The sequence below is a fragment of the Loxodonta africana genome, chromosome 2 (genome assembly GCF_030014295.1).
Source record: "Loxodonta africana isolate mLoxAfr1 chromosome 2, mLoxAfr1.hap2, whole genome shotgun sequence".
In the NCBI taxonomy this organism is placed as follows: domain Eukaryota; kingdom Metazoa; phylum Chordata; class Mammalia; order Proboscidea; family Elephantidae; genus Loxodonta; species Loxodonta africana.
In genome coordinates this window covers 104,405,776-104,430,525 of record NC_087343.1, presented here as the reverse complement: position 1 = coordinate 104,430,525, position 24,750 = coordinate 104,405,776, and the positions used below count along the sequence as shown (strand labels likewise).

Here is a 24,750-nt window from a genome sequence, read left to right as displayed (position 1 = left end):
ACAGTCCTGACAGCTAGGAAAAATTAAAATGCACATTGTAGAGAACTTTTACAGTCCGCCAACTCATTCACATGACACAATGACTTATAAATAAAACTTTCCTTTTTTCCATACTAGATCCTTCATAAGACACGGAAATCATTTTACTTTCCCATGCAAGCGAGAAGATAATTTTCTTATTAACAAGGACCTGCAGTAACACGCGACGCAAGCGAGCCATCAGTGGCTGTACGGCACGTGAAAGGTCTCTGTACAGACCTGTTTTGCGCACTCTGGCTGTGGTGGAAGAATCTTCTGGGCTCGGCCGCCATGGGGAAAGTGAATGTGGCCAAGTTGCGTTACATGAGTAGGGACGACTTCAGGGTCTTGACCGCGGTAAGAAGTACTCCTTTCCCTTCTCTCTAGTCCTTCCCCACCCTGCGCCCTTTTCCTGTTGATGTTTCGTGGGAGCTGAGCCGGCGCTCTCAGCCCTGGAACGCCGCGGAAGCTGGGAATGGGGGAAAAGAGGACCGACGAGAGTCGGAGTTTCAATAAGCCTGGAGAATCGTTCTTGCTTGGGAATTTAACTTCCGCCCCAAAACTGTAAATATCTCCCCTTGTAATTCTTTTCTTTCCACTCCCCTTTTCCGTGCTCTATAAGCAGCCACACTCACTCATCTGTGCCCTGGGAAGCTTTTCAGACTCTGGGCTTCCGGCCAGTGGGGAAGGTTTAAGATGCTCCTGGGGAGAATCGGTAGAAGTAGCATTGTGTTAATTTACGAAGGGTGATTTCTGCAATCACAGACTATCACTTTTTTCATTCAGTCAGTCAATACGTATTTGTCAGGTTATTTAGGAACAATTTTTTTTTTAAGTGATTCAACTGACAACAGGATAGGAGAGAGGCACGGATGATAATCAAGTAAACGAGTAAATAAGGAAGATAATAACAGATAATAAGAACAGTGAAAATAAGAAACAGGATAATGGAATAGAAAGGGGGATGCAGCTTTTAAATTGGGTAGTCAGGGAAGGCTGCCTTTGTGTAAGAATCTTGTGTTTATGGTTGTAACCAAAGTCTGTAGTTATCGAAGCCTGCAAGGTCTTAAAAAAAAATGCATGGTACTTGATGAGAAGCCCTGATGCCACAGTGGTTAAGTGCTAGGCTGCTAACCAAAAAGTCAACAGTCCAGCTACTAGCGGGAGAAAGATGTTGTAGTCAGCTTCAGCAAAGATTACAGCCTTGGAAACCCTATGGTGTAGTTCTGCTCTGTCCTGTAGGGTTGCTGTGAGTTGGAATCAACTAGAGGGACAGCGGTGGGTTTTTAATGGGTCGGCCCTTGATGTTGTTAAGTGCCTTTGAGTCTATTCAAACTCATAGCAATCCTATGTACCCTGTGTACAACAGAAGGAAACACTGTCTGGTCCTGCGCCATCCTCACAACTGTTGTTATGCTTGAGCCCATTGTTGCGAAGTCACTGTGTCAGTCTATCTCGTTAAGAATCTTCCCCTTTTTCGCAGACCCTCTACTTTACCAAGCAAGATGTCTTTCTCCAGGGACTGGTCCCTCCTGGTAAGATGGACAAAGCATGTGAGACATAGTCTCACCATCCGTCTAAGGAGCATTCTGGTTGTACTTTTTCCAAGACAGATTTGTTTGTTCTTTTTACAGTACGCAGTATATTCAGTATTCTTTGCCAACATTACAATTCAGAGGTGTTAATTCTGCTTCAGTCTTCCTTATTCATTGTCCAGATTTCGAATGCATATGAGGCTCTTGAAAACATAATGGCTTGGGTCAGGTGCACCTTAGTCTTCAAGGTGACATCTTTGCTTTTTAACATTTTAAGAGGTTTTTTGCAGCAGATTTGCCCCATGCAATAAGTCATTTGATTTCTTGATTGCTTTTTTTTTCTTCCATGGGCGTTGATTGTGGATCCAAGTAAAACGAAATCCTGGACAACTTCAGTCTTATCTTCGTTGATCATAATGTTGCTTGTTGGTCCAGTCGTGAGGATTTTTGTTTTCTTTATGTTTAGGTATAATCCATACTGAAGGCTGTAGTCTTTGATCTTCATCAGTAAGTTCATCAAGTCCTCTTCACTTTCAGCGAGCAAGGTTGTGTCATCTGCATAATGCAGGTTGTTAATGAGTCCCCTGCTCCGATCCTGATGCCCCGTTCTTCTTCATGCAGTCCAGCTTCTTGGATTATTTGCTCAGCGTATAAATTGAATAAGTATGGTGAATGGATACAACTCTGAAGCATACCTTTCCTGATTTTAAACCACGCAGTATCATCTTGTTCTGGTCCAATGACTGCCTCTTGGTCTATGTACAGGTTCCTCATGAGCACAATTAAGTGTTCTGGAATTCCCCTTCTTTGCAATGTTATCCATGATTTGTTATGATCCACACAGTTGAATGCCTTTGCATAGTCAATAAAGCACAGGTAAACATCTTTCTGGTAGTCTGCTTTCGCCAAGATCCATCTGATATCAGCAATGATATCTGCTGTTCCATGTCCTCTTCTGAATCTCGCTTGAATTTCTGTCAGTTCCCTGTTGATGTACTGCTGCAGCCACTTTTGAATGATTTTCAGCAAAATTGTACTTGTGCGTGCTCTTAATTATATTGTTTGATAATTTTCACATTCTGTTAGATCACCGTTCTTTGGAATGGGTACAAATATGGATCACTTCCAGTCGGTTGGCCTGGTAGCTTTTTTCCAAATTTCTTAGAATAGACAAGTGAGCACTTCTAGTGCTGCATCCATTTGTTGAAACATCTCAGTTGGTATTCCCTCAATTCAGTGCAGCTTGAACTTCTTTCTTTAGTACCATTGGTTTTTGATCATATGCTACTTCCTGAAATGGTTGAACATAGACCAGTTCTTTTTGGTACATTGACTCTGTGTATTCCTTCCATCTTCTTTTGGTGCTTCCTGTGTTGTTTAGTATTTTCCCTCTAGAATCCTTCAGTATTGCAACTCAAGTCTTGAATTTTCTCTTCAGTTCTTTCAGTTTGAGAAATGCTAAGTGTATTCTTCCCTTTTGGTTTTCTAACTCTAGGTGTTTGCACATTTTGTTATAATACTTTGTCTTCTCGAGGCGCCCTTTGAAATCTTCCGCTGGGCTCTGTACATAGATCAAGAGGCAGTTGTTTGAACAGAACAAGGGGATACTGCATGGTTTAAAGTCAGGAAAGGTGTGCGTCGGAGTTGTATCCTTTCACCATACCTGTTCAATCTGTGTGCTGAGCAAATAATCCAAGAAGCCGGACAATATGAAGAACAGGGCACTAGGATTGGAGGAAGACTCGTTAACAACCTGCATTATGAAGATCAAAGACCACAGCATTCAATGTGGATTACACTTCAACATAAAGAAAGCAAAAATCCTCTCAACTGGACCAATAAACAACATTATGATAAACAGAAAAGATTGAAGTTGTCAAGGATTTCATTTTACCTGGATCCACAGTCAGCACCCACGGAAGTAACAGTCACGAAATCAAAAGATGCATTGCATTGGGCAAATCCGCTGCAAAAGACCTCTTTAAAGTGTTGAAAAGCAAAGATGTCACCTTGAACACCAGGGTGCGCCTGACCCAAGCCACAGTGTTTTCAGTTGCAGCATATGCATGTGAAAGCTGGACAATGATTACGGAAGACCGTGAATTGTGGTGTTGGCAAAGGATATTGAATATACCATGATCTGCAAAAAGAATGAACAAATCTGTCTTGGAAGAAGTGCAACCAGAATGCTCCTTGAAAGCAAGGATGGCGAGACTACGTCTTACATACTTTGGACATGTTTTCAGGGGGGATCAGTCCCTAGAGAAAGACATCATGCTTGGTAAAGTACAGCGAAAAAGAGGAAGACCCTCAATAAGATGGATTGACATAGTGGCTGCAACAGTGGGCTCAAGCATAACAATTGTGAGACTGGTCCAGGACCAGGCAGTGTTTCATTCTGTAGTGCGTAGGGTCACTGTGAGTTGGAACGGACTTGATGGCACCTAATAACAACAGCTTTCCTCAGTATAAAATCTCAATTCCTGGTCTTAGTTTCAGGGCCTCACATATCTTACTCAAAAAACTTTTCCAGCCATCTTTTCATAAATTCTACGTGTCTTCCCATCAGAATTACCACTTTACTGGCTATACCCTGTGCTCTGTACTTTCTTGCATATGTGCCATGTCCAAGTCTTTTTTTTTTTTTTTTTTTGGTCTTTCCTTGATATTCCTTTGCCTACTTTCTCCATGTGCCTTCATCTCTTAAAGTCAATCTCAACTGCTGCTGCTTCCTTGAAACCAGTCCCTTAGCTAGAAGGGTTCTTGTTCTGCCCTTAGCTACCTTTTTTTAAAGCATATATCACTTACTGCCTTCTAATAGATATATACATTTTTTATTTCCACAATTGTTTCGAGTAGAGAGTATTTATGTGTGTGTGTCTGTGTGTGTGTCTACATATATTTATTTATTCTCCATAATGTATGATACAATGCCTACATTGCTTAGTAAGTATGTGAAACATGTATGTTAAGCATTCAAAATTCCTTTGAAGCACGTTTAGTTTAGTAGGGAAATAATGTGAATATCAATGGTTGTATATCAAATTGTCATTAAAAATATGTTCAAAGGAAGGAGTAATTATGTCTCAGAATTGGTTGGGGAAATGCATGGTAGGGAAATTTCAAGCAGAAGTTAATTTCTTAGCAAGGTTTTGATAAATAAGGGTTCTGTGTTAAGTGTGATCACATAACGATTCTTTTAATTTCAGGTTGAAATGGGCATGAAGAACCATGAAATAGTTCCCTGCAGTTTGATTGCTTCTATAGCCAGCCTTAAACATGGTGGCTGTAATAAGGTTTTAAGAGAATTAGTGAAACATAAACTCATAGCCTGGGAGCGTACCAAAAGTAAGTATTTTAAGGCACCACTTCTGATTTTTCGTGACTGGCCTCTACTCTGTCCTATAGGGTCGCTATGAGTCGGAATTGACTTGATGGCAATGGGTGGGGCTTCCCCAGGAGCAGGTGTTCCAAAAGGCAGGAAGTGGAAGTTGCCAGACCAACTTAAGTGCTAGACCTAGAAGTGATAAAGCATATTTCTGCCATATTCTATTGGTCAAAGCAATCACAGGGCCCACCTAAATCAAAGAGGGTAGAGAAATAGGCTCCATCTCGTTGTAGGGGAGTAGCAAATTCGCACTGCAGAAGAGCAGGTGGGATAGATGTTGTTGCTGCCGTCTTTGGAAAATTCAGTCAGGCACAGGACTCTAGAGCAGTCCTTCTCAAACCATCTGTGGTGAAGGGAGAGTTTCTTTTTTTCAGCCCTTCACAGATCTGTACAAAATACAATAAAAGAATTAACTAATAAAGGGAAATAAAAAACAACCATACAAAATATAGGTACAAATTCAAGTCAGAAGCATAAAACAAGCTGGTCAAATTGATGTAAAAATGTCTGAACTTAAACTTTTTATTTCAGTTTCTGAAGTTACCTTGTCACAGACCAGTAACAAAACATTTACAGATTGGCATCAGTCTGCAGGTCACACTTTGAGTAGCATTACTCTAGAGAAGAAATGTATATTGTAGGAAGGAGCCCTGGTGGTACAGTGTTTAAGCTCTCAGCTCCTAACCAAAAGGTCGGCGGTTCGAACCCACCAGTCGCTCCACGGGAGAAAAATGTGGCAATCTGCTTCTGTAAAAAATTGCAGTATTAGAAACCCCATGGGGCAGTTCTTCTCTGCCCTATATGGTTACAACGGGTCGGAATTGACTCAGTAGCCCGTACACACTGGTGGTTCAGTGGTTAAGCTCTTGGCTAGTAACAACAGGTTGGCATTTGGAACCCACCAGCGGCTCCACAGAAGAAAGACCTGGCAACCTACTCTGGTAATGATTTCAGCCTAGGAAACCCTGTAGGGAAGTTCTACTCTGTCCTGTAGGGTCTCTATGTGTCAGAATCGACTCAACAGCACACAACAGCAACAGGAAGAAATGGGAAATTTCGAAGACTGGTAGTTCATCTTTTTCCAACTAAGACTTCCCATGTTTAAATTCTAATGCCTTGAACTGATGTTACTTGGTGGTGCGATGTAACTAAAAAATGGTTTTTGTTATCTTGTTTAGCTGTCCAGGGTTATCGGTTGACAAACGCAGGCTATGATTACCTAGCTTTGAAAACACTTTCTTCAAGACAGGTAGTTGAGTCTGTTGGAAACCAGATGGGTGTTGGCAAGGAATCAGGTAGGTGCTAATAATAATATTGAAAGCATTTTCTTTGCTTTAGTGTATATGTTCCCTTGAAAAAGTATTCATCTTTAATTTTTCCGTATTTTCCAGTTAAACAGTAAATTGAAAAATTAGTTGGAAACAATACACATTATGAAAGTACTCTTAGTTTAGTAGTTTTTTTTTTATAAGTCTATTACTGAAAATATAGAGTTATACTAAGAATTAATTTTCCTCAAAAAACTGAAATTTTGGCAAATATTCATTTTTACTTTATATCTGATAAACTGTACATTTGTAAGTCAAAAATACATAACACAAGGAGGTATTAGAAGACAGTGAATATATTTATGTATCACAGCAATATGATCAACAAAGCAAAAATAGGTATATGTACAGTACAGGAAAAAAAGCATTCTAAAATAGTATTGAACAAATACCTGTATGTTTTTTAATCTCTTATGTGGAAGACAGGAAGGAACAACGAACAGGGAATGATTTTCTTTATATCATGCTATATTAGACACTGCTTTGTATCTTGGATAGTTATATTATTTATTTAAACAGAGGAAGCAAAATTAAAAGTATTATTAGGAAGTCTACCCAAAAAAAGTTGCCGTGTTACTTCATGTGGTTTGTATGTCTTCTGTGTTTATAATCAGATTTTGGCATATATTTAAGAAATAATGTAAGAGAACTAAATATAGCCCTACTTGTGTGTATATGATACAAGGTATGTGAGGTAATGAAACACCCTCTTTAGAGTAGGCTTTCTGTTAATTTTTTTTACATCATCTTAACTTTGCTTTTGAGTGTAGAATGATGTATTGACTGTTACAAACACTCCAGTTATATGCATAGGAGAGGCACATCATAATGAAACAAAAATCCAATACAATTTTTAAGAAGTTCGTTGCATGGCAAAACGATAAATGATACAAGAGTATCATTAAGTCTTACTTCTAATGTCCTGTTTTTACCTCCAAAGCTATCACTGTTTGATTTCTTACATATCCTTTTAGAAATTTTTTAGATAAATACAAGTAGTATATTTATATGCACTGAAGGAGTGTGTTTGTGTGTATTTACAAATATACACACGCATACACATTCACAGGAATCTGCTGGGTGGTGCAGACAGTTAACACACCCAGGTGCTAACCAAAAGGTTGAGAGTTCAAGTCCACTCAGAAGAAAGGCCTGATAATCTCCTTGAAAAAAATCGTCCATTGAAAACCCTATGGAGCACAGTTCTCCTCTGACACACATGAGGTCGCCATGAGTCACAGTTGACTTGACAATTCATTTTTATATACAGCCACATATGACATAAATATCTTTTCAATCACAGGTGAAAGTAAATATTACCCACTATTCTACACTTTGATTTTTTTCAGTTGATAGATGCCTGATAACATTTCATATGAGCAAATATATCTTCCTCATAGTTGGAGAGTATTAAGTTCTGTGGATGCTCCATAATTTATTTTACCAGTCAAGTTGTTAATGGGCTTTTAAGTAACTTCTAGTCTTTATTTTATTTTGGTAAGCAGTGACCCTGTAAACATCCCTGTACAAGTGTACACATGCAAATAAATTTATAAATATATCCTTGGGAATTGAATTATTGGAACAAAAGGTATTTACATTTAAAATATTGATAGATACTGCCACATTATCCTTCAAAAAGTTTGTCCCCATCTATAATCCCAAAAATGTAAGAGAGAGCCTGTTTCTCAAAAGACAAGTAATAGCTAAAATTCTTCATGAATACTTATAACCTGTTCTAAATGTCAGTATTACAACTAGCAACTCGTTTTGGTAGTTGGAAAGCTTATTTGAAGATACCATTCTGTTTACTGTAGAATCATATTCTAACAATAGTATTATACACTGAAGTAATTGAAAATTGAACTTCATTTTGTTGAAAGGGAGATATTATTAAATCACTTCTCTTACATAAAGACATTAAGGAACAATTTAATGTTTTCCCGCTAATTGAATGATTGTTTTGACATATGGTAGACACGGCGCATCTTTGGAAGCAGTAACCTTTGACACAGTGCATTGCTGCCTTCTTTGGTGGAGGTAGTAATACATGTCAGCTTCTCATTTGGGGTTGTAAGTAAGGTAAAATGATGAGTGCTTGGGATATAAAGGTTTCTGCTAAATGAAAAGTATCCTTAGTTATATTAGGAAAGATAGCATATTTGATACAAATAAAATCAGAAAAAGCTAGATGTTAGAATTGTTTCAGATTATCAGAATAAAAGTGTAATGATAATCCTTACTTTTAAATCTTGGCTCCAGATATTTACATCGTTGCAAATGAAGAGGGACATCAATTTGCATTAAAGCTTCACAGACTAGGAAGAACCTCCTTTAGAAACCTGAAAAATAAGCGTGATTACCATAAACACAGACATAACGTGTCTTGGCTTTATTTATCTCGTCTCTCTGCCATGAAGGAATTTGCTTATATGAAGGTATTTTTAAAATAATTTTACATTTTTTAATTAAATAAGACATGTAGCTCGAAGGCCTTAATGACAAGCATCAGCCTGTTGCCCCACATCTTCCTACCACCAGTCCCAAACTCTAGAGATGATCGCTTTTAACTCTCAATTATTTCTTTTGCTTATTTTCCTGATGATTTCTTTCTACGTGAAGGTATTTTGAGTTGTTATAAATGCATAAAAGCAACCTGTATTCTACAAAATGAATGAGCTAGAGTAGCCTAAAATAATTAATGATGTAACCCAGTCCCAGTGCCATCGATGTAAGTGCTTCACAAATGTGTATGTGAATGTGTATCTATCCAGTTTTTTCATATATATATATATCTCTTAATTGAAGAAACAAGAATTACTGTCTGTGGAAACCTTAATGTCTCAGATAGTATTTTTTTTTCCCACATAATGGAATAAATATCAATATACAAAATTGTACATTAAAAATCTTTCGTTTTTAACCTTTCACTTTCAAAATTAATGTTTTTGTTTTGTGCTAATGAATCAGTTCTAACTCATGAATCAATTTTGTCAAATATGGCTCATAATAACCAAATTAAACTGAAGAAAATAACATTGTTTTTATTATTCTGTCAAGTGGGATTTATTTATCATAATTTATCTCAATTTTTTTAATTATGGAAAATCAGTGAACCGTTGTTTTTTGGGAGTTTTGATTTGGTGTTTATTGAGTAGATTATTTTAATTTATGTGGTTAAATTTTTAGTAACCCTAGGGGGAATATTCTCAAGGTAAAATAAATAAGTGACATGTTATATATTTCTTATAATAATAGTTTGTATCCTATCCTATGATATTCACTCAGCCCATAGGTAGCTTGATAAGGATTCTCAAAACTGTAATAGGTATTCTCTTGGGGTGTTTATATGAAGGTACAAGAATGGAACCTGGTTGCGCTTCTTGAATACATTCATATTTTTCTAAGAGAGAAAAAATATGACTAAGTTATAGCTTGGTGTCCCTGGGTAGTGCAGATACACTCGGCTGCTAACCAAAAGGTTGGAGGTTCAGGTCCATCCAGAGTCACCTCAAAAGAAAGACTTGATGATCTACTTCCAAAAAATCAGCCACTGAAAACGTTATGGGACACAGTTCTACTCTGGTGCACGTGGGGTCACCATGAGTCAGAGTTGACTCAATGGCAACTAGTTATGAGGGTTAAGATATACAAAAGGCTAGACAGATATTGCCAGTTGTTAACGTTATGCTGTTGGGCTGCCTGGGCATATTCAAGACCATGTACGCTGAGCTGTAAACTTTCACTTAAAGCACAATAAAAATTAAAAAATTTTTAAAAAACATGTGCATTGAAAAGAAAAGCTTTGAAAACAAACAAAAATCATTGGATTGGGGAATACTTCAAATTCTGTCTGAAGAAGGTAGGAGGTAAGAGTAGACAACCTTTTTAAGTTAACCCTGTTAATCAGTAAGTATGTATTGAGATTCAGCTGTGTGCTTATCACTGTATTAAGTACTGCGATAGGTGGTGTTGGGGGAACAGATACTAAAGGAATAACTAGTACAATAGCATGAACACACATGAAACAAACAGTTTAAAAAATTAATATGTAGAGTTCAGAGAAACTTCAGGAGAGTGGAATAGTCAATGACGGAGACTTCATGAAGTGGCGGGAGTTGAACCAAGTCATGAAGTATGGATATGGTTTGGCTATAACTAGAAGTGCACTTTGCAGAGGAGCAAGTGTGTGGGTGTGAGTCCTCTGAATAGGTAACAGTGAGGTGACTGTCCTGACCACATTCCAGAGTGCCTATTGGAGAGAGTGTTGGTAGAAGCAGGACTGGTTAAGTAGATTAAAGAAAGTTGTGGAAACCAGGAAAAATCCTTCAGATTGGAATCAGTCAATATTTAAGCAGTCACTGTAGTTTTGTTTTTTTTTTAAATGGAGAGTTGACATAAGCATTTTAGTCTCGTATAGGTATGCAGAATAATTTAGAATTGGTGGCAAGAGCTGGAACCCTGTTGTAGTGTTGCTGTTGTGTACCATTGAGTCGGTTCCTACTCATAGCAACCCTGTAGGACAGAGTAGAACTGCACCATCAGGTTTCCTAGACTAAAATCTTTACAAGAGCAGATCACCAGGTCTTTTCTCCCATGGAGCCACTGGTGAGTTTGAACTGCTGACCTTTCAGTTAGCAGCCAAATGCTTAACTTGAGCCACCAGGGGGGTTCCTCCTATTGCAGTAATCAGGCATAAATGACGATGGCCTATTTTGAGATGGTAGCATTCCAGATGGCAGACATAACTTTGAAGGATGAAATAACAGGACTTTGTGAACAATGTTTGTGAACAATGAGCCTAGAAGAAATTAAACACTGGGAAAAGTTGGACGTATAGATGATCACTATGAGTCAAAATCAACTTGATAGCACCCAACAGCAGCAACATGGATGATCTGAAGTAACCTTTGTCTCAAACTAAAAAATGTGCGTGTTTGTCATGTAATAGATTTCTATTACTGTTATGGTCTGTAGAAAAAAAAGGTCAGTGCTCTATGAACTAAAGTGTATGATTTATTGGGATACTTCATTTCCTGATATGTCAGAAGAGAGAGTATTTCCTAAAACATAATTTGCTTTGGTTTGAATTTTTTGAGCACACTCCAGTATGTGGCAGAAGCTTAAAAGCAGGAGAGGAAATATCCTAAGAGACTATAAGCCTCTTGAGGGCTAAGACTTTTTCACACTAATTTTTGTAACCCTAGTGTAGTAAATATTCGATGAATGAATGTTGAAAAAATGAAATAAAACAAACTTTAGTTTAAAATTTGTTTTGATGTCCAGCTTATTCTATGTAGTGATAAAGCCATACATGAGTAACCATGTGTTAACTGTAATTCTGTAAAGTCTTGAGTGTTTTTCTTCCGGTTGTATGCAGCTACGTTCATTGTACTCTAAAAAAGAATGACCTTTGTATTAACTTACACCTGTTTTGCTATGTTTTAGGCATTGTATGAAAGGAAATTTCCAGTTCCAAAGCCAATCGATTACAATCGCCATGCAGTAGTCATGGAACTCGTAAATGGCTATCCTTTGTGAGTATTATTCTTGAAACCATGGATCCCAATAAATAAATCTAAGTTTCATTTTTTAAAAATAAAAAAAAAATTTTTTAATTAAGTGTAATATTATTCCTGGGAGGTTAGATGTTGATTTAAAGAGTGACTCAAGGGCAAATTGAAAATTCATTTTAGTTCTGACAGTTTGGGTTTTGGAATATATATTAGTATCCTAAGACCACTATAACAAACTACCACAAGTTGGATGGCTTATAAGAACAAAAATTTATTGTCTCACAGTCCTGGAGACTAGGAAGTCCAAATCACTATGTCTGCCAGACCATATTCCCTCCAAAGTCTCTAGGAGAAGATTCTTGTCTTTCCAAGCTTCTGGTTGCTGCAGGTGATCTTTGGCTCACATTGAATTAGGACTCATACTCCTGCAGTGCAGTATCACCTCACGTTGACTTATAATATCTTCAAAGACCCTGATTCCAAACAACGTCTTGTTCCTAGGTACCAGGGGTTAAGACTTCACCATATCTTTTTGGGGATACAGTTCAATCTGTAGCATAATCTCTGTGATATGTTCATTCAATAAATATTTACTAAGAGTCTTACTGGGTGCCAGCAGCGCCTTGGGCTCAGCAGTGAACAAAACAATGTCCTTGCCCTCATGGAGCTTATGTATGATAGAAGGAGACATGCAATAAGAAACTAATCAAGGAAGTATATGATATGTCAGATGGTAATAAGTGCTATGGATAAAAATATAGCAGGTAAAGAGGATAGGAAGTATTGAGGTTGGGGTAAGAGGCCGCACTTTTACATAGGGTTGTCAAGGAAAGTCTCATTGATGAGGTGACTTTTGAGCAGAAACCTAAAAGAAACAAGGGAAGAAATGAAGCAATATCTTAAGAAAATATTCCAGACAGAGGGAACAAGTGCATAGACCCTGAGGTAGAAGCATGTCTGAATGTTCAGGGGAACAGCGAGAAAGCCAGTCTGGCTAGAGCTGAGTAAAAAGGGAACTTGAAAGTGGTGAGAACAGAGAGGTAACAGGTGACCAGATCATTTAAGGCTTGTAGGCTATTGTAAGAACTTTTTTATTTTGATTGAGATGGGAAGGCATTGGAGGATTTTGAGCAGAGAGATGTGACTTGACTATATGGTAATAGGATCATGCTGGCTGCTATATTTAGACTAAAGGGAGATAAGGACAGAATTAGGAAGACAAATTAAGAGATCGTTGTAATAATCCAGGCAAGAGATGCAGGTGATTCACATCAGAGTGATAGCCACAAAAGTGATGAAAAATGTTTAGATTCTGATATATTTGGCAAGTTGAATCAACATGATTTGTTTGAGATTGGATATGGATGTAAAGAAAGGGCAAGCCAAGGTTTTTGGCCTGAATAACGAACTAGAAGGATAATGTCACCATTTACAGAAATGGGGAAAATTGCAGAAGAGCAGTTTGGAGTTGGAGGGTGGGGCGGAATCAAAGATTCAGTTTTAGACTTGGTAAGTTGGAGATGCTAGGAGTTTGGGGTCCAAGTCTAGGTTGAAATTAATGTATGTATGGTGTTTAAAGCCATGAGCCTGAATGAGATCAGCAAGACTGGGCTTAGGCTTCAGCTTTGAGGAACTTCAAATCTTAGAGGTCAGATGGTCTCAGGACATGTAATTCAATTGGCATAACATAGTCTATAAAGAAAATGTTCTACATCCGACTGTGGTGAGTAGTCACTGGAGTCTTAGAAGCCTGTGAGCAGCCATTTGAGATACATCTACTGGTCCTATCCCGGCTGGAGCAAAGGAGAATGAAGAAGACCAAAAACACTAGGGAAAGATTAGTCCAAAGGACTAATGGACCACAACTACTCCACCAGACTGAGCTCAGAACAACTAGATGGTGCCTGGTTACCACCACCAACTGTTCTGGGAGGGATCACAATAGAGGGCCCCAGACACAGCAGGAGAAAAATGTAGAATAAAATCCAGATTCACAAAAAAAAACCGACTTGCTGGTCTGACAGAAACTGGATAAACCCTGAGAGTGTGGCCCCCAGACATGCTTCTGACTCAGTACTGAAGTCACTTTTGAGGTTCAACCTCCAGCCAAAGATTAGACAGGTTTATAGGGCCAACAGTAACACACACGAGGGTCATGCTTCGTAGTTCAGTCATGTATACGAAACTAATGGGGCACACCAGCCCAAAAGCAAAGATGAGAAGGCAGGAAAGGACAAGAAAACAGGAGGGATGGAAACAGGGAAGTTGGGGTGGAGAAGGGGAGAGCAGTGACACATCGTGGGGTTGGCAACCAGCATCACAAAACAATTTGTATATTAACTGTTCAATGAGAAACTTGCTCTGAAACTTTCACCTAAATCACAATTAAAAAAAAAAATTAGAGGTCAGGGAGAAGATGAAGAACTACCAAAAGAGACTTAAGAAGGAATGATCAGTGAGGAAGGAGGAAAACCAAGAGTATGGGATACCAGAAGTTAAGTAGAAAAAAGTGTTTCAACAAAGTAATGGAAAAAGTCAACTGCCAGACAAAATATGATGAAGACTGAGATTTGACCGTTGGACTTAGCAACATGGAAGTAATTGGTAGCCTTGACAAGAGCTATTTCACTGGAGTGAGGTGAATGAAAGCCTGCGGAAATGGGTTCATTGGAGAGTGGGAGGAAAGAAATTGGAGAAAGTAGAACTGCCCCATGGGGTTTCCGAGGAGCAGATGGTGGATTTGAACTGCCGACCTTTTGGTTAGCAGCTATATCACTTGACCGCTGTGCCACTAGGGCTCCGGAAGCTTCATAGACACATCTGTGGAAGCTCCGTAGACACATCCAAACTCCCTGAGGGACCAAATTACTGGGCTGAGGGTTATGGGGACCACGGTCTCAGGGAACATCAAGCTCAATTGGCATAACATAGTTTATAAAGAAAATGTTCTACATTCTACTTTGATGGGTAGCGTCTGGGGTCTTAAAAGCTTCCGAACAGCCATCTAAGATACTCCACTGGTCTCATCGTCTCAGGAGCAAGGGAGAATGAAGAAAACTAAAGACACAAGGGAAAGATTAGTCCAAAGGACTAATGGACCACAACTACCACAGCTACCCCCAGACTGAGTCCAGCACAACTAGATGGTGCCTGGCTACCACCACTGACTGTTCTGACAGGGATCACAACAGAGGGTCCTGGACAAAGCTGGAGAAAAATGTAAAACGAAATTATAACTCAGGAAAAAAGACCAAACTTACTGGCCTGGCAAAGACTGGAGAAACCCTGCCCTGGACACCCTTTTAGCTCAGTAATGAAGTCACTCCTGAGGTTCATCCTTCATCCAAAGATTAGACAGGCCCGTAAAACAAAATGAGGCCAAAGGGGCACACCAGACTAGGGCCAAGGACTAGAAGGCAGGAAGGGACAGGAAAGCTGATAATAGGGAGCCCAAGGTTGAGAAAGGGAGAGTGTTGACATGTCTTGGGGTTGGTAACCAATGTCACAAAACAATATGTGACTAATTGTTTAATGAGAAATTAGTTCTGTAAACCTTCATCTGAAGTACAGTAATAAAAATAAAGCACAAGCTGTTTTCTTCAAAAAAAAAAACAGAGAAAGACATGTAGACAGTTTGGCTGTAAAGGTCAAAAAAAGAAGGAAGGAGCCCTGGTGGTGCAACAGTTAAGCACTCAGCAGCTAAACAAAAGGTTAGTGGTTCAGATCCACACAGTGGCTCTGCGGGAGAAAGGCCCGGCAGCCTGCTTCCATAAAGATTACAACCAAGAAGACCTTATGGGGCAGTTCTGCTCTGTCACACAGGGTTGCTATGAGTCGGAATCTTCCCAAAGGTGTGGCTTTTTTTAAAATAGGTACGAGATGTTGTACCTTGTCTGTATGCTAATGGGATTAGGAGTGAACTGTGCTGGAGAGAAGGGAATGGCAGTGGTTGCTGGAGCAGTGCTTTTGGGTAGGTGAGAGAAGACGATAGATAGTGCAGTGGGCAGGGAGGATTTGACTCCAGGAGCAGAGAGAGCTCATCGAGTGTATGAATCTCGTAGGTTTGTATTGGAGGCTTAAAGCAGATGTTCCTATTTTGATAACTTGTCAAGAAATTTAAAAGTTCCTTGTGCTAAAAAATATATACTTCATTTTCATAGCATATTTTATTTTTGAGGGGATTACAAGCAAGGAAATTCATGTAGATGAACCTAGCCGATTACTTACATGATAAGTTTCACATAATATCTGATACATTATCCTGCTTAATGGAATTTCAGTAAGTGAATTGTTGATTCATGTATGTGCATGTGTTCGTATATATTTATGTATGCCCTGTTTTCTTCCAAAAAGTTTAAAGACAGCTAGGTTGGTGAGCCGAATCTTCACCTTTTAAAAAAAGATTTTTTTTTTCTCTTACTAATATATTAAGCATCATGTATGAATTTTTCCTCTCTGGATGATAGGATAATGATAAATTTTTATTTTCTTGATACCTTTCTGCAATTTTTATATCTTATGTCGCATACACATGTTCTTCCTTTCATTTAAATCATAAGTAGGTACAAATAACCTCCTGTCATAATTTTAAATACTTTCAGATGTCAGATACACCATGTTGAAGATCCTGCATCAGTATATAATGAAGCTATGGAACTAATTGTTAAACTTGGAAATCATGGGCTAATTCATGGCGATTTCAATGAATTCAATCTCATTTTGGATAAAGATGACCACATCACCATGATTGATTTTCCACAGATGGTTTCAACTTCTCATCCCAATGCTGAATGGTATGTGCTAAAATTATTTTATTATGACTGTGGCTTTGTTTATGTGTGTTGTTACTGTGGTTAGTTGCTGTCGAGTCAGTTTCAAGTCATAATGACCCTACATACAACAGAACGGTTGTCAGACTTTCCTCTGAGGCATCTCTGGGTAGACTTGAACCTCCAATCTTGTGGTTAGCAGCTGAGTGCATTAACTGCACACCCAAGTTGCTGTTGTTAGATGCCATCCAATCGATTCTAACCCATAGTGACCCTATGTTGCACCCACTGTGTCAATCCATCTCCTTGAGGGTCTTTTTTTCACTGATCCTTTACCAAGCATGATGTCCTTCTCCAGGGACTGGTCCCTCCTGATAACATGTCCAAAGTATGTAAGACAAAGCCATCCTCTCATCTAAGAAGCATTTGTCTGTACTTTTTCCAAGACAGATTTCTTCCTTTTTCTTGGAGTCCATGGTATATTCAGTGTTCTTCACCAACACCATATTTCAAATGCATCAGTTTTTCTTCAGCCTTCCTAATTCATTGTCCAGCTTTTGCATGCATATGAGGCTATCGAAAATACCATGGCTTTGGTCAGGTACACTTGAGTCCTCAAGGTAACATCTTTGCATTTTAACTCTTGAAAGAGGTCTTTTGCAGCACATTTGCCAAGTTTAATATGCTGTTTGATTTCTTGACTGCTACTTTCATGGGCATTGATGGTAGATCCAAGTAAAATAAAATCTTTTGACAACTTTAGTCTTTTCTCTATTTCTCATGTTGTTGCTTATTGGTACATATGTGAGGATTTTTGTCTTCTTTATGTTGAGGTGTAATCCATACTGAAGGCTGTACTCTTTCGTCTTGATCAGTAAGTGCTTCAGATCCTCTTTGCTTTCAGCAAGCAAGGTTGTGTCATCTGCATATTGAAGGTTGTTTAAGGAGTCTTCAGTCCTAATGCCATCTTTTTTTTCATATAGTCCAATTTCTCGAATTATTTGCTCAGCATACAGATTGAATAAGTATGGTGAAAGGATAAAACTGATGGACATCTTTCCCGATTTTAAACCACACAGTGTTCCCTTGTTCTGTTCAAATGACTGCCTCTTGGTCTATGTACAGGGTTCACATGAGCACAATTAAGTGTTCCGGAATTCCCATTCTCCACAGTGTTGTCCATAACTTGTTATGACCCACACAGTCGAATGCTTTTGCATAGTCAGTAAAACACAGGTAAACATCTTTCTGATATTTATGTATGGACTGCCAAAAGAAGAAACAAATCTGTCTTGGAAGAAATACAGCCAGAATGCTCCTTAAAAGCAAGGATAGTAAGACTTCATCTCACATACTTTGGATGTGTTATCAGGAGGGACCAGTCCCTGGAGAAGGACATCATGCTTGGTGAAGTCAAAAAAGAGGAGGACCCTCAATGAGATGGATTGACACAGTGGCTGCAACAGTGGCATCAAGTATAACAATGCTTGTGAGGATGGCACAGGACCGGGCAGTGTTTCATTCTGTTGTTCATAGGGTCGCTATGAGTGGGAACCAACTCAACACCACCTAACAACAACGATATGTATATTAGAACCATTTCTATTTATCATGGTTTTCCTGTTTTGTGATAATATCATTTGGGTCAGTAACTGGCTTGAAGTGGCTGATGATAATGGTAAAAAAAAAAATTGTTTTTTTATTAGAGAATATCAGATTACTAGAATTGTACCTATAAGAGAATCTTTATTACTTCTCAATATTTTTAAAAAAACATACACTTTGATCTAATTTTTGAAACCTCTACATTAAGCTTATGCTATATATTGGAATTCTGAAGAAATTGTCTGCTTTTTAAACCACATTGAAGAATTTGAATAAAAGTCTGTTTTAGACTAAGTTGCCAGACCAATGAGACTAGTTTTTATTTTATTATTAGGAAATAGTTCATATAAAGCCTTATCCCTGGCACAGAGCAGAATCACTTTATACTTTGTGATAATCATATTTTTCACATTGCTTAACCATTTAAACCAGCCAAGTAGTGAAATATGTCCTTTTCCTTTATTTGCTTGTATTTCATAATGCAGTCGAGTGTAATCAACTTAAGTGTAGGTGTTTTTTCTCTTCTGTTCCAGTTATCATGAGAAATTTCTCCTTTTCCCTAGTGTAACAACTGGTATTACATAAAAGAGTATACTCTTTCATGCAAAGTTTGAGCCCAAAACCAGCTTGTGTTAAGTGAACATTGTCTTCCTACTGCTTTTCATTAGGAAATACTTATGCTAGAGAAAGGTCATTGAAAAACAAATTTAAAAAACATTTCCAGCAAAACAATACTGTTAGATTAATGCCTGGCACTTGGGTGGTCAGTATATCTTTGTATGATGACTAATCACCATTTTTATTAACGTGGAGTAACATAGTCACACAGTAAAGGAACATCTGGGAACTACCAGCATTAGAGATGGGAATGATAACAGATTGACACATGCCATGTTTAGGCAACATTGTTCTTTGGGGTGACATTGTGATATAATTTGAAATTTTATGGACAAGCACTGAATAAAGAAATTATACCAGTTTTATTTTGTAGTAAGGGTATGTGAATATATATAAAAAGATCATTTTAAAGTAATTTATTAAGATATTTTTCCCAGGATGCCCTGAGAACAAATAGTGGTGTTGCCTTTCTATTTCCAAACTTCATCTTTCTGCAAAATAATCAGTTAAAATTCAAGGAAATGGTCAATTCCATATCACCCTATCCTTAATTCTCCCTTATCTGGAACTCTTCTGGAGAATTGAATCAGCTCTTGCTGTTTAATGAAGACCTAAAAAGCAACCTGTATTCTGCTGCTGAGTCCAGATTAACAAACCTTCAGATCATTATTTGTAAGCCACATCATTATTTATCTCTTGGGGTATTATTGCATATCAGTAATGGAAAACACATCTACACAAACATAATACAATAGTCCCCAAGATTTTCCTTATGAAACACTAATCTCTTTTTATCTTCAGCTTTGCCAGTTGGCTAGAGGTTCTAGTGGGTGTTGCTGATGGAGGCTTAGCCAGACAGACAGGCGACTAAGGAGGACAGGTGGGAAGTACAGACCTCTGCCCTTCCTTCTTGGGGTTCTTGCTTACCTTATATTCCGTTAGTACATTTCTTCATGAGAAAACCTTGAGTTTTTTAACCATAGGACCTATATAACTTGGACAGCCTGTATTCCTTATGATTGGCACTGATTTTAGTTTTCTGAGACAACTGATTTGTGTCTTTGTTTTCCTTTTGCATAACATCTTTTTCTCCTTCATGTAAGGAATAGAAGTGTCATAGCAAATAATAAGGATATTGTCATTGGCTAATAAGAAGGTGAGCAACAAGGGCTATATCAAAAATACTTCTTGCTTTTGCAGGTATTTTGACAGAGATGTTAAATGCATTAGAAATTTCTTCATAAAACGTTTCAGCTATGAAAGTGAGCTTTATCCAGCCTTTAGTGATATCAGGTTTGTATTCTGCATTGCTTTAGTAGGACTCTGTTTAAATATGATTTATTTCATTCTAAAAGTTAACACTTTCATCTAAAAATTTTCAAATAGCGGCCTTTGATAATTATAGTCATTGTTGAGTATCATTGCTATATACTACCTAACTTAAAACTCAAAAATACCTGCCTTAGGTCCATTAAACCAATGTTAATGAGTTTTGGGGAGGAACATACCTAGTTTCTTATAAATTAAGAACTTTTATTCTGGGTCTGTGTGAATAACCCATTTATAAGGAATCAAACCAGATGTGTACCAGAGTTTGTATTTTTTCTTTATTCAGAAGAGCAACTATTGTAATTGATTTGTGGAACAAAATTATTACACACATTCTCAAAGCCTGATTTTCTCATTTGTTTTATATACTTAGGTAAAATAGTGCTTTCTGATTGGATGATTCACATAATTTAAGAGAAGAAAAAACCTTTAGAATCAATAGCCCCCTCTGAAAAGTTAATTTATTAAGTCAAAAGATATCAACTGTAGTTTCTGTAACTTTCTATAGTTGTTTTATTTTTAAAGTGACAGCCAGCATGTATCTTTTACAGTTGTGTACTTAAGTAATTTAAGTATTACAATTTAGGCAAAGAAAATGTTTAAAATATATGTACTGTTAAACTAGCTTGTGAATCATAACTTGTCAGGATAATAGTGTAAGTGTTTATCCACGTCAGATGATTTTTTCCCCTCTTTCAATGCTTGAAATTCCTTTCTTCCTAGGAGAGAGGACTCTCTTGATGTAGAGGTTTCTGCCAGTGGCTACACAAAGGAAATGCAGGCAGATGATGAACTGCTTCATCCAGTCGGGCCAGATGATAAAAATACTGAAGCAGATGAAGGATTTCAATTCGCATTTTCAGATGAAGAGGTGTCAGAAAAAGCAACGGTTTGTAGGTCAGAAGATGAAAGTGAAGGAAACCCTGGAGGTGAATCAGATGGCTGCTGTTGCATGTCACCTGTAAACCTTGAACAGACAATGGAAGACCATCTGTCAGAGGGAAGTGCTGATGCACCCGGTTTTGAAATGACTGAATTCAGTCAAGCTGTAGATGAAATAAAAGGGCGGGTTGGTGAAAACAATTCTGTAACTGAGTTTTCTAAGGAGAAAAACAGAACTGAAAATGGCACCAGACAAGACAGTCAGACGGGTCAAGGAGGAACGCCTGCTGGCTCTGAGGACCATGAAGACGAGTGCCCTCATCTGACTGCCTTGGCATCATTAAACAAAGAATTGAGGCCTTTCAGGTACGGATTTCTGTTGATTGATTTTTTTTACTTTAATCTTGAAACCAGTACTTTTGTCAATTCTGGTAAAGAGTATTTTCTCAAATAGTGTGACAGCATTCTTTTCAGCCACCATTGTGTCAAAGGAAAGCAGATAACCTTTTTGTTAAAATTCCTCCTTTATAATTGGCATGATTCTTAATAGCCTATTGATTAAATTTTAAGCAGTTGTTCTGTTTCAAAATACAAACTGCAGACTTTCAAAGAATTAATAACAGTCTCTTAATAAAATGATATGGTTTTAAGATGGATGAATTGTTTTTCATATATTTTCATAATTTAATGTATATTTGATTTATATGTTGTTGTTCGGTGCCATTGAGTCGGTTCCGACTTATAGCAACCCTTTGTGCAACAGAAGGAAACATTGCCTAGGCCTGCACCATCCTCACAATCATCGTTGTGCTTGAGCCCACTGTTGCAGCCACTGTGTCAGTCCATCTCATTGAGGATCTTCCTCTTTTTCTCTGACCTTCTACTGAGCACGATGCCCTTGTTCAGGAACTGGTCCCTCCTGATAATATATCCAAAGTATGCGAGATGAAATCTCACCATCCTTGCTTCTGATGAGCATTCTGGCTGTACTTCTTCCAAGACAGACTAATATATAGGTCAATAAACATACAGTAAATTTATGTTCTTTACAGAGAATATTTTCGTACAATGCATTTTCTCTGGTACATTGAACCTTCTGTCTTACCTGTTCATGTACAGTTAAAATTACATGATGGTATTATTCTGCTTTAAGATTTTTTTTTTCTTGCAGATATTAATCAGACTTAGATTAGCAAAAGATCTAACATTTAACTTTTAGATTTGGGATAGCTCATTCAGAATCAAACAACTCTATTGTAATGAAATTATGGTTTTATTTATTCCAAAATAGTAACATGACAAAATTAGATCAGCAGTACATTTATTAGGCTTTTCCCAGTACACGTTTGTGTTACTTACATCCTTGAGCTGCTTTTATCATTACAGTTTGGTTATGAAGCAAAGCATGAGAATTTTGTTCCTTTTTTATGTAGCTCTGTTTCTTGAATCTCAGGGCTACTATCATTTAAATAATAAACTTGTAAAATTAAATTAAAGCAGAAACTTGACAGAAAGAAGTGAAGGGTGGCAGTGGTTCAGGATTTCGAATAAGTGACGGAAGAAAACCTACATAGGATTAAAGAGTCTTCTAAGCACAGGATAGTAGTAATTTGCTCTCACTCTCTTAACACATGCTGGGCAAAATTTTTACTATTCGAAGTAAGAAATTCATTGCCATCAAGTTGATTCTGACTTGTAGCACCCAAGAGGACAGAGTAGAACTGCCCCATAGGATTTCCAAGGCTTTAAGCTGTACAGAAGCAGGCTGCCATATCTTCCTGGTAGGTTCAAACTGCTGGTCTTTCAGTTAGCAGTGGAGCGCTTAACCACTATGCCACCAGTAGAAACGTAAAATAATGGATATTGCTGAAAAATAAATTCTATTAAGAATTAATATTGTCTGAGTTTCTTATATATGCATTGAAACTGAGCAATGTGAAAAACTGGTAAGACAGTTTCCATAGTTGCAATTTTTTCTGCCTTCACAGAGTGAACTCTGTATGGAGTACCATCTCAGTTCCCATTATACTCTGCTGTTTCTGGGAATGTGGCAAGAAAATGTCTCAGAGATTTAGTTTGTGAGAGGCAGATTTGTATAGTTCTGTGAAAGAAGAGGAGAGGATTAGTAGAACCTTTTTGGTTCAAAATTTTGATTGTGACGATAACTCTAAGAAAGCTGAAAAATAAAAATTGTTAATATATTGGGCTGAATTGTGGGTGGCTTTACCTTCATGGGAATTTTAAATATATTGATATTTCTGAGGAATTTGATCTTTAAGTTTTACTGCCATGTAAGGAATAACGTAAATGAATTTAGTCAAGCATAACTAATTATATTATTAAAAGATTAACTAGATAAATTATTGTTATCTTTTTTTTTAACTTTAGAGATGAAGAAAATATGGGAGATGTTACTCAGTATAGAACAAGAACTCTGAGTGTTACTTCTGCAGGCAGTGTTGTCAGCTGTTCAACAATTCCCCCGGTAACTATTCATCTAACATTTAGTAAATGTTTATTAGGTTACTGCTGAGGTCAGATTACTGAGCAGAGTCACTGTAAGGGTTACAGGGCCATCTGGACCTCACATGTTAATAATACTAAATTATAACAGGTACAAATTTAATAATATAAGAGAGCAGGTTCACTTTTAGCTGGAATGGTTACAACTTTCAGGGAAAAATCAGCATGTAAGTTAGCGTGAACTTGAAGGATAAAAATCACAGAAATGTATCTAAGGGAGGACTTCGTAGAGCCTCATGTGGCCTAGTCCCTGCTTTTTAAGTATAAGGAAATTGAGGCCAAAATAGGCTACATGTTACCTAGCTAGTCACAACACTGGGACTGAAGTGTAAAGATGCACCGCCTTCACTAGCTAGGTTGTCCTTAAATTTTGCAGGAGAAAAATAGATAGTTTTTAAAATATTTCTTGGTATCTCAAATTTTTATTTTAAAGAAATTTCACAAGGGACATTTTCTGGGCAGGATAATGAGCACAAATAGTCCAGCTCCTGCCAAGGAGCTTTGCTGCCTGCCAACCTTCTCTGGGAGCTGCTTAGAAAGGAAAACCAGTTTGTTTACTTTGTATATTTTCAACAGAGAAATATGGCTCATTCTTACATGATTTTAGAGAGGCCATGTTCCCCAGAGCAATGCCATTCTCACTGGCCTCTGGAGGTATTGTCACTCCTGTTCTCTAACACCGGTGTTACGGAGATGTACCACTCTTATTTGCCATCTGGGAACAACGTGAATTTCTAAATACCGTAATTCTTCTGATGAGTGGAACAAAGCTGTTCTTGGCTTTCTTAGAAAGTTACTTTCCTGAGTCCTTTTGGCAGCCAACAACGAACACTTACCACAAGCCTGTGGTGCCCACACTATGTCCTAGTCTTATTTCTGGATCAGGCAGTGTTTTTAAAATTGTACTTTAAACTTTTGAAAAAATCATTTTCTGTGCAGCACTAAGAAAGAGCAACATAGTAATTTTCACTTTTTTTCCATAAATTAAAATCACGCAATAAGTGTGTTGTTTTTTTTTTTCCTCCTGCTTAAGGTATTAAATTGAGAATCACTGAACTCAGTTTTTAGTTATAACTTCACTTAAAATGAGCAAAAGAAGGAAATCATTATAGAAAGTAGAAGGAGGAAATAAAATGATTAATCAGTCAACACAGTACACCACATCAATAGAACAAAGGAAAAGAACCACATGATCATCTCTGTTGATGCAGAACAGGCATTTGATAAAATCCAACATCC

The 24,750-nt window shown here is 37.7% G+C and overlaps 1 protein-coding gene across 3 annotated transcripts in view; it reads left to right on the top strand.

The window, feature by feature from the left end:
• The first annotated feature begins 201 nt into the window (after positions 1 to 201).
• Positions 202 to 24,750, top strand: part of RIOK2 (RIO kinase 2) — a 29,423-nt gene continuing 4,874 nt past the window's right edge. For 2 of the 3 annotated variants that reach the window (XR_775691.3, XM_003404994.4), the window contains exons 1-9: positions 204 to 375; positions 4,763 to 4,901; positions 6,120 to 6,236; positions 8,532 to 8,707; positions 11,718 to 11,806; positions 16,387 to 16,578; positions 19,978 to 20,070; positions 20,830 to 21,354; positions 23,377 to 23,473. Coding sequence is in view for 2 of the 3 variants with exons in the window: in XM_003404994.4 (XP_003405042.1) it covers positions 310 to 375; positions 4,763 to 4,901; positions 6,120 to 6,236; positions 8,532 to 8,707; positions 11,718 to 11,806; positions 16,387 to 16,578; positions 19,978 to 20,070; positions 20,830 to 21,354; positions 23,377 to 23,473 (1,494 nt within the window). In the remaining variant the exon portion in view is untranslated. Of the gene's footprint in view, positions 376 to 4,762; positions 4,902 to 6,119; positions 6,237 to 8,531; positions 8,708 to 11,717; positions 11,807 to 16,386; positions 16,579 to 19,977; positions 20,071 to 20,829; positions 21,355 to 23,376; positions 23,474 to 24,750 lie in introns of all 3 variants that reach the window. The other variant, XM_023547870.2, reaches the window with a different exon arrangement.